At 39.9% G+C, this 10,000-nt stretch overlaps 1 protein-coding gene across 2 annotated transcripts in view; it reads left to right on the top strand.

Moving 5' to 3' along the window:
* LOC123505245 (E3 ubiquitin-protein ligase MARCHF8-like) overlaps window positions 1-10,000 on the top strand; it is a 98,192-nt gene that overhangs the window by 26,513 nt on the left and 61,679 nt on the right. The window contains exon 1 of one of the 2 annotated variants that reach the window (XM_045256456.1): window positions 8,848-8,971. The exons of the other annotated variant lie outside the window; for it this stretch is intronic. Within the exon in view, the coding sequence (XP_045112391.1) occupies window positions 8,960-8,971 (12 nt within the window). The 5' untranslated portion in view covers window positions 8,848-8,959. Of the gene's footprint in view, window positions 1-8,847; window positions 8,972-10,000 lie in introns of those variants that run through there. 2 annotated transcript variants of the gene reach the window in all.

The raw sequence follows: 10,000 nt of genomic DNA, 5'->3' as shown, positions 1-10,000 counted from the left end.
GAGCTTGGTAACGACGTCTACAGGTATTCCGGTGTTGAAGGCGTTAATTATGAAAACACACTCGCTGAAGGTTCAGTTCTACGAGACAGTGACGGATGGTGTTTGTAGCGCGTCATTTCACTGCCAGCCCCGCCCAGGATATAGCATGGCGAGACGTGAGGTGTGCCGGTGAGCAGTGCCGTGGTGGCCGCCTTCCCCGCCCTGCCCTGTCCCGCTGGTGTCTGGGTGTCGCGTCACAGCCTTCATGGTGTGGCTGAGATCGTGTGTGGCTGTCCCGTGATGGAGATGTTTCTTGAGGGTCTGAGGGGCGTGTCAGGGCGTCGCTAAAGACCTGAATGACGTTTGGACTTTGCCCCATATTCAGAAACGCTTCCCTCTCTCACCACGACCATTTTCAAAGACTGTAGAGACGATTAGCCGAGTTCTAAAGAGTTTTTTCTTGTTGACAATGCATACAAATTGACATGTAACTAGAATTACAGAAATATCCTTAAAAACCCGTGTCACTTCATCTAGAGCCCTTTGAAAATAGTGAATTGCGGCGCGGAAGTACCACCGTTTTCCACCAGACGTGTGATTTTAAGTTAAATAGCAAAATCGACTTAACGTGGCAGTTCTTGTATGAATCGTACTTATATTTCCACGTATCATCGCCCTCCATGAAGTTGCCTTTTTAATCTTCTTTCAGATCTCCCTAATGACTGTGCACTAACGACCTAATTACTGAGGCTGTTCCATTAATTCACAGCTTTATTACTTTGCATGTTTTACTAAGTTAGTTTAGGTGTGGCTTATCAGATAGTAAAACCGTCTTACTTTGCTATCATCTGTAGTTTAGCTATTTAGTTTATTACTCAGTTGAGGACATCATCTTTGAAATGTTGTGCAATGTTAGGCTAGGTTTAGTATCCTAAGTTAGTCTGTTTTATCCAGTGCACTTCGCTATGGTGTTCTGAATATGTTTTTGGACTATCTCTTTAAGGCAGTGGCGCTTCCGGTAAAGTCTCCTTTTTTTGTTCGTTATTTTTGTCGTTTTGTTGTCCTTGGCTAGGATCCGTCTTACATACTTTGCCTTTATTTGCAGACGTCAAGGTAAATTTCCACGTTCAATTCGTCATGTCAGGTTTCGTGATGTGACTGGCAGCAGAACAGATTGAGACTTGTGCGAGGACATAGTGTAAAGCATGTTGTATTCAAAGATGTTACTGACAGTGCCTTATGTATCCAGCATCAGTTTATTTATTTATTTTTTTCAATTAAAAGAACTCGAGTCCTTTAAGACAGGAATTCCACCAACAATCATTAATTCATCACATGCTTACCTGGTTGGCAACATAATAAGATAGGCAGCAAAGGTGCAGAGGTAAGAGACATCGCCAGGTTAACTAATTACCTTCAGGACATCACAGGTAAAGAGAACGTTGCCATGGCGAGTACCGTGAACCGTGAAGCCGAGGCGTACATGGCAGGGTACAGTGAAGCGTGGGTGAGCCTGGGTGGGATGGGAGACTGTGGGTGTGGGCGTTGCTATGGGAGAATAGTGTGGATGCTGCAGCGGTAGTGTTTTTTTTTTTTTTTTTTTTTTATATTCAGTCGACGTGTGACAGTCATGCTCTCAGCTTAGCGAGGCGTCTGTTGTGTGGTGTGGCCTCCAGTGGGTGTGTTTTTTGGAACCGTGTTCTTGGTGGTGGTGGTGGTGACAGTGTGGTGAAGGTCAATGTGATGGTGATGCTTTTTTGGTGTCGTGTTGGTGGTGTGAAGGTTAGGTTAGGTTAGGTTAAGTTCTTGTTCTTGGTGGTGGTGACGGTGTGGTGAAGGTCAATGTGATAGTGATGCTTTTTGGTGTAGTGTTGGTGGTGTGCAGGTTATTTTGTTTACGATTTGTTGTGGTGGTGATAGTGATGTGGTGAATGTTATTGGTGTTGTGATTGTGGTGATGGTGTTCTGACATTGATCTTGATGCTGGTGGTAGTGTAGGTGGTGATGTTGGTAGACGATGTTTATATTGTGATGTTGGTAGTGATCTTGATAGTGTTGGTAAGGTGGTGGTGGTGAAGGAATGGTTGGTGGTGAGAAATGAGATGATGATGTTGCCCTTAGTGGTGACGCGATGGTGGTGGTGGTGAGGATCTATTCAGCTGGTCAATAAATATATCTACCTGTCTACCTGTCTATCTAACCTCGCTGCTGTTACGATGTCATTAGTGGTAGTAACGGTGGTAGCAATCATATATCATAGAAGATCACTCAATAACTTACATTTTGCTGACAGTGTGACGGTAAAGATGAGACAGTGAATTTTGACGTTAGCAGTGACAAATGGTGGTGGTGATGGTGGTGGTGGTGGTGGTGGTGACTTCGTGTTATCGCCGTTAATATGACAGGGCGGCACCGTTGTCACATCACACGTGGCGTCAAGGAGTAACTTGTATCGGGTCACGCAACGCACGCACACACGCTCACCTTTACTCTCTCTCTCTCTCTCTCTCTCTCTCTCTCTCTCTCTCTCTCTCTCTCTCTCTCTCTCCATTCATTTGTGTGTTTGTTTCATTTAGTGTCTTTTTTTTCTGTCTTTCTCCTCGTTTTATTACTCGTTCTTTTATTTTCCCCTCTCATTCTTTTATTTTCATCTTTTTTCTCTTTGTTTCGCTTCTTTTTTCCACATTTCTCTTTTTTTTTCTTTATTTCATTGATTTATCAGTTCTCTGCTTCTATTATTCAGTCAGTCTATCTTTCTACTTGTCTGTATATTCATCGATCTGCCTTCCATTCATTCTTTATTCTCTCTCTCTCTCTCTCTCTCTCTCTCTCTCTCTCTCTCTCTCTCTCTCTCTCTCTCTCTCTCTCTCTCTCTCTCTCTCTCTCTCTCTCTCTCTGTGTGTGTGTGTGTGTGTGTGTGTGTGTGTGTGTGTGTGTGTGTCTGTGTCTCCTGATCTCTTTCTCATCCGGTTCTATCACACACACACACACACACACACACACACACACACACACACACACACACACACACACACACACACACACACAGACAGAGAGAGAGAGAGAGAGAGAGAGAGAGAGAGAGAGAGAGAATATGTGTAATACTGATACTGATACTGATACTGATACTGATACATTTATTGGGCCTTTATGGGTACATTAAAATCAGTTTGATACAGAATGTGAAGAATTCCCTCGGTCTGTTGAGCATAAGCTCTCTTACAGACCTATTTGAAATTTATGTTAGGCCGACGCGGTTAGTTGTAGAGGCCTAATTACTATACATATATTTACAAACAAGTAAATTAAAGATTTCCTAACTAAATTTCACTTCTACAACCAAATATACATCTACATAACACATATGTAATAAATGCAGTAATAAATACAGTAGTGGATGATAATGACAAATAGAATAATAGTAATAGAAACAATAGATAATGATAAATGATAAATAATAGTAAAGAAAAATAAATATAATAACATAGCAATGATATTAAAATAATAATAATATAATAATATAACAATTATAATAATAATAGTAAACGTACAATAATAAAACAATTTACATTAAAACATTATTAATAATGATACATTAATAAATAAAATAATAATGAAAATTATACAAATAATAACAATCACATTACAATAATAATAAAAATATAATACTATAATGATAATAGTACTATAATAATAATAAAAATAATAATAATAATAATAATAATAATAATAATAATTATTATTATAATAATAATAATAAAATAATAAATGATAATAGTAAATGTACTATAATAATAAAACAATTTACAATAAAACAATAATAAATAATAGTAATAAATAATAAAATACTAATAATAATGAAAAATTATACAAAATTAACAATCACATATTACAATAATAATAATAACAATACAAATACTATGATAATAATACTATAATAATGATAATAAAATAATAATAATAATAATAATGATAATAATAATAATTATAATAATGATAATGATAATAATAATAATAATTATAATGATAATGATAATAATAATAATTATAATAATAATGATAATTGTTATGACAATAAATAAAAGTCCCTAATATTTACTAAGGAAAAATTGTTTTATCTTGTTCTTAAAAATTTGAGGTGATTTAATATTTCTAAGTTGTTCTGGTAGCTGGTTCCACTCTTTGACACCTCTGGTTGTGACATATTGCTGTGCGTGGGATGTTCGACACAGCGGGAGCTTTAAATCATATGGTCTGCGGGTATTAGGGTTGTTAGACATGAAGTGGAATGTGTCGTCTGACTGTCGTGAATATAGTGACTTGTGAACAAAGATGTTAGTCTGGAGAGATATTATGTCGCTTAGTTTTAGTAATCTAAGGTCATTAAATAATGGGCCAGTATGGGCTGAACGATGACTAAATGACATGACTCGCAGTAGCTTCTTTTGTGCGACAAAAATATTGTCTATGATGGTACTGCCTGCTCCCCCCCAAATGGCACAACAATACAGAAATGACGTAGGAAAGATAAAAGGGAAAGAAAATAGATAAAATGTGTATTCAATCTAGGAAAGAGAGTAGTAGGACGGTATTCACAGTGAAAATACCAATACCCAAATAATGAGGGGAAAAAAGAGGAAATTATGGGGAAAATATTGGCGATTTTTGTGTATTACTGGAATGGGAGAGAAATAATGATAATAATAATAATAATAATAATAATGATAATAATAATGATAATGATAATAGCAGATGAAAAAATGAGGCCAAGGAGAAAATTAATGAGACATAGTAAGAATAATGAGGAAATGTATATTATTATCATCATTATTCTTATTATTATTAATGAGGAGAAGCATCGGTCTTGTAAGATTAAAATGTAGACTTTTCTCTCTCTCTCTCTCTCTCTCTCTCTCTCTCTCTCTCTCTCTCTCTCTCTCTCTCTCTCTCTCTCTCTCTCTCTCTCTCTCTCTCTCTCTGATGGTTTCCTTAATTGGCTAAATTTTACATTCTTCTGTTTCCTTGTTTTCACTTACTTGTCTCATTTAATTTGCATCTTCCTTGTCTGTCTGTCTGTCTGTCTGTCTGTCTGTCCGTCTGTCTGTCTATCTGTCCGTCCGTCTGTCCATCTTTGTTTCGTTATTTGTTTCTTTCCGTGCCCATGTTTGTCTGTCTTTTCATTTATTTATTTATTTATTTATCTATCTATCTATCTATCTATCTATCTGTCTGTCTATCTATCTATCTATCTATCTATCTATCTATCTGTCTATCTGTCTGTCTGTCTGTCTGTCTGTCTGTCTATCTGTCTATCTGTCTATGTCTGTCTGTCTGTCTATCTGTCTGTCTATCTATCTATCTATCTATCTATCTATCTATCTATCTCTCTCTCTCTCTCTCTCTCTCTCTCTCTCTCTCTCTCTCTCTCTCTCTCTCTCTCTCTCTCTCTCTCTCTCTCTCTCTCTCTCTCTCTCTCTCTCTCTCTCTCTCTCTCTCTATCTATCTATCTATCTATCTATTTCTACTCACTCTTACTTACTCACTCGCGGTTAGTATCTCCTTGCTGCCTGAAGTCAGAGAGAGAGAGAGAGAGAGAGAGAGAGAGAGAGAGAGAGAGAGAGAGAGAGAGAGAGAGAGAGAGTGAGTGGGGGGCTGGGGAAGGTGAAAAAAGGTAGCCCCGACGTGAGACAGCTGGCGGCGGGCGGGGCTGTTAGGGGTGTCGCCGCGGGTGTGTTATTGCTCGCCTGGTATTTCTGGTTCTCCTCCCCACGTGACGTACTCAACAGTTTATACTCGTATGTACGTAGCCTCTGTGTGTGTGTGTGAGAGAGAGAGAGAGAGAGAGAGAGAGAGAGAGAGAGAGAGAGAGAGAGAGAGAGAGAGTTTTGTTATTGTTTGTGTGCAATCTACATATATAGAGTGCAAATCAACGTCTCTCTCTCTCTCTCTCTCTCTCTCTCTCTCTCTCTCTCTCTCTCTCTCTCTCTCTCTCTCTCTCCTGTGTGTGTGTGTACTCGTTCAATGTTTTAATGCTTAATTTGAACAATTTTCGATGATTGTTCTTCATTTGTTTGTTGTTTTGTATTGTGTATACTACTACTACTACTACTACTACTACTACTACTACTACTACTACTACTACTACTACTACTACTACTACTACTACTACTACTACTTACCACCACCACCACCATCACCACCACTACTTTTATATATGGGGTTGGCATCTCTCACACTCCCTGTTTCGTTTGAGTTTGAGGCGTGTGATCCCCAGAAAGCGACGTTAGGCCTGTGTGATCTGTTTACTCGCGTGTTTACCTTTTGAGGGCGCTGGCCTGGCTTGGCACGGCTTGGCTACGGGACTGATTGTTTAGGCTCTGTTCGACGGTTGTTCTGGTACGGTGACTGGCGAGGCTGGTGACTGGCATCGGAAGGAAGGTTAGTTGTGGAGAGACAGGGTTGTAGAATGAGATGTTTAAGTTGGTAAGATTTTTTTTCTTTTTTAAGTAGAACAGGTATCGGTCAAGAGCGACAAAGAAAACTATAAGAAAGAGATTCATTGATATTGTTTGCTGGAGTTTGTTTTAAAGGCTGTTCCTTATGGTATTGAATGACATGTCAGATTCACTTCTACTATGTTCGAAGTATGTATATTTCTTTTACTGAACCCTCTAAAGTCTAACCCACTGAAATACCGATGCCATATCCTCACGCACCCTTTGTAAATGCTGTCATAATATTCCCACGTACCCTATACTATACTCTACGTCTTTCCAAGGAATACTACTTAAGATGCGAAAGATGACACTCAATTGCATAAGACAAGCAGCCGCGGCCTGTACCCTCACGTCTATCACTTTACATGAAACACCAATTTATGACATAGAGCCTCGCAAGAACAGACTCCTCGCGTGTTATGTGTTCTGCGTGTTTTCTGTTCAAGATGGAGGCAGGGCTTGTTGTGAGGGATTGGCTGGTGTGAAAGTTATTTAGGCTTGTGCTGATGGGAGTGTTCCTCGCGTCCAGTCAGTTATTTAATGTCAGGCAGCCTTGTCATTACTCCGTGTCTGGCTAAGCTTCTTGTGGGAACTGTCCGTGTATCTTGTGGCCTTGGAGTGGTTTTCTCTCTCTCTCTCTCTCTCTCTCTCTCTCTCTCTCTCTCTCTCTCTCTCTCTCTCTCTCTCACTTAGAATTCCTCGCTTTTTCGTTCTTTTCTTAACCTGTTTGAGTTTGTGTGCTTGGTTTGTGATGATTGTGAATGTAATTTGTGTAATACGTGTTGTACTTTTCCACTAACCTTTTTATTTTTTTTTATTGAAGGAGTAAATTGCTTTTTTTTTCTCTCTTGATAGTTGTTATGATAAGCCTTGGCCAGTCTCCTTACCACTTGAGAAAGGAGAGAGAAATTACTGACTATTTGTTTGCATTGTGTTTGTTTTTGTCTTGGTCGAGTGTAGTGGAATGTTCTGTCGTGCATGTGCTCATTTATTTAAATGAAGTGTGTGTGTGTGTGTGTGTGTGTGTGTGTGTGTGTGTGTGTGTGTGTGTGTGTGTGTGTGTGTGTGTGTGTGTGTGTGTGTGTGTGTGTGTGTCGTGTGTGTTGTTCGTAGTGTTTTATGTTCTCCCATCGATTTTGTTTGTATTAAAGTTTGTAGTGTTAAAATGACATTGACATTGGCATTCTAGTACTGTGTGTGTGTGTGTGTGTGTGTGTGTGTGTGTGTGTGTGTGTGTGTGTGTGATCTGCTGCAGTCTCTGACGAGACAGCCAGACGTTACCCTACGGAACGAGCTCAGAGCTCATTATTTCCGATCTTTGGATAGGCCTGAGACCAGGCACACACCACACACCGGGACAACAAGGTCACAACTCCTCGATTTACATCCCGTACCTACTCACTGCTAGGTGAACAGGGGCTACACGTGAAAGGAGACACACCCAAATATCTCCACCCGGCCGGGAATCGAACCCCGGTCCTCTGACTTGTGAAGCCAGTGTGTGTGTGTGTGTGTGTGTGTGTGTGTGTGTGTGTGTGTGTGTGTGTGTGTGTGTGTAATTCTTTCTTTCATGCGCGTCTTACCGCCTTTGCATATACTAAGTAATGCGGGAAATGTAAGAACTTGTGAAAAGGAATGAGGGAACGAGGAAGGTAACAAGAAATCACGTGACTGGTATTCTGAGGCTCTTCGCTTTCTCACCATTACTGTTTTCAAAGGCTCCAGTTGAAGATTCTCTTGTTTATATGGGTATTTTAATGCTTCTGATGATGGATTGGCAAGATAGGCAAGTAAATTAAAAGGGGAAACTGTCTTGGAAACTCGATAGTCGTCTATGTGACCTTAGAAAATTGTCGTGTTAAGAGAGCAAGGCGTTTCTAAATACGAGTGTTGGAATGGAATGGATTGTAGCAGTATATTACGCATTGTTCAGCCACCAAAACTGTACTGACCTCATCAACACCACTCAGGATGTTTATGTTGTATGTATGGACGATCTCCTTTCCTTTGTAGTAATATCAAGATGGCCACGAGTTTCTGTTCAGTGACAGGAAAGCAGTGGTGGTGGTGGTGGTGGTGGTGATGGTGATGGTGATGGTGATGCCAAGAGTCTTTTTTTTTTTTTTTTTCTTTTTTAGTGATGGTCTGTTATCTTATATCATGTCACTTTGTACATTTACTGCCATCTAATGTACCTTGAGCTTTTCTACCGATATCATCATCTCAATGCAATGTTACCCTTTTTAGTGTTACCTTTTATACTGTGTCTCTATATATAATTACAGTGTCATCGTTTACAGTCCTGTTATCTGAGTGTCGCCTCTTACACAGCATCCCTCGGCCTTACCATTGTTCGCCGCCATCACGCTTTATCACCAGTGTAGCGGCAGTCGTGCAGTGACCCGTGCTTTTATCGTGTGACTGTCTCCCCTTCAGTTCCTCGAACTTCATACTGTGCCTGCATTTCCCTCGTCAAACGGCACATGTGGAGTGACGTGAGTGCATAGCTAGTATTCTGAAACGCTTTGCTCTCTCATCATGACTGTTTTTAAAGGCCACCGAGATGTTTACTGGGATTGTTCATGAAAGTTTATCATGTTAATGCAGTTCAAATCTGGTTTATTACCTAAAAAAAATATATATCTTTAAAAACTCGTTTGGATTAAGCACCTACTATTTTCAAAAGCTTTTCTGAGTGTTTTTTTTTCTGTAGAAATCTAGTTAATTTGTCAATATTACACCAAAATCACCTTTTTAGTATATCGGAGGTGTGGCGTGGAAGTTTTTATGTGTGTTTCTTCTGTTATTACGGTAGAAATCTAGTTATCTTGTCTATCCTCGTAGAACCTAAAAAAACATATCTTAAAAATCAGTCTAACATTAACTACAGCTTTTTTCTAATGTAGAAGAGGTGTGGCGTAGAAGTGTTTCAGCAAATGGTCCTTCCTATATATCCCGCAGTGCCTCTATTGTGTACACAGTGCCTCTTAGTGCCTTTCAGTGGCTCCGTGATGGGTTGCGCTAGTGTGAGATTCTAAGCGCTATTTCCAGCCACCTGTGGGGACTTGGCGGCCGTCCAGTAGTGGCGTTACTTTGTTTTCGTTGTGTGTGTGTGTGTGTGTGTGTGTGTGTGTGTGTGTGTGTGTGTGTGTGTGGGGTTGCCATTGAGCCTTGCATTAACGTGAACTACCGCCATCTTCCTTTCCTTGTTGCTGTCACATTCAGTATTACGTGGATAACGAGTCCATTACGTCAAAGAGAGAGAGAGAGAGAGAGAGATTGGCAGTGTCCGTCTTTTCTTTCCTACTCTCTCTCTCTCTCTCTCTCTCTTGCTTATGTAAAATTGTGGTGTTGTGTTGATATTATTGCTCATGGGTGTGGTGTTGGGGGTGGTGTTGGTGGTTGTGGGTGTGGTGGTGGTGGTAACGATGATGGAAGTCGATGAGATGTGAGAAGAGAGAATATTATGTATAAGAATACCCAATAAGACCTTGAGTGTGTGTGTGTGTGTGTGTGTGTGTGTG

The sequence above is a fragment of the Portunus trituberculatus genome, chromosome 17, assembly GCF_017591435.1.
Source record: "Portunus trituberculatus isolate SZX2019 chromosome 17, ASM1759143v1, whole genome shotgun sequence".
Taxonomy (NCBI): Eukaryota; Metazoa; Arthropoda; class Malacostraca; order Decapoda; family Portunidae; genus Portunus; species Portunus trituberculatus.
The sequence above is the reverse complement of the archived record's forward strand: the minus strand, read 5'-3'. Positions and strand labels throughout refer to the sequence as shown.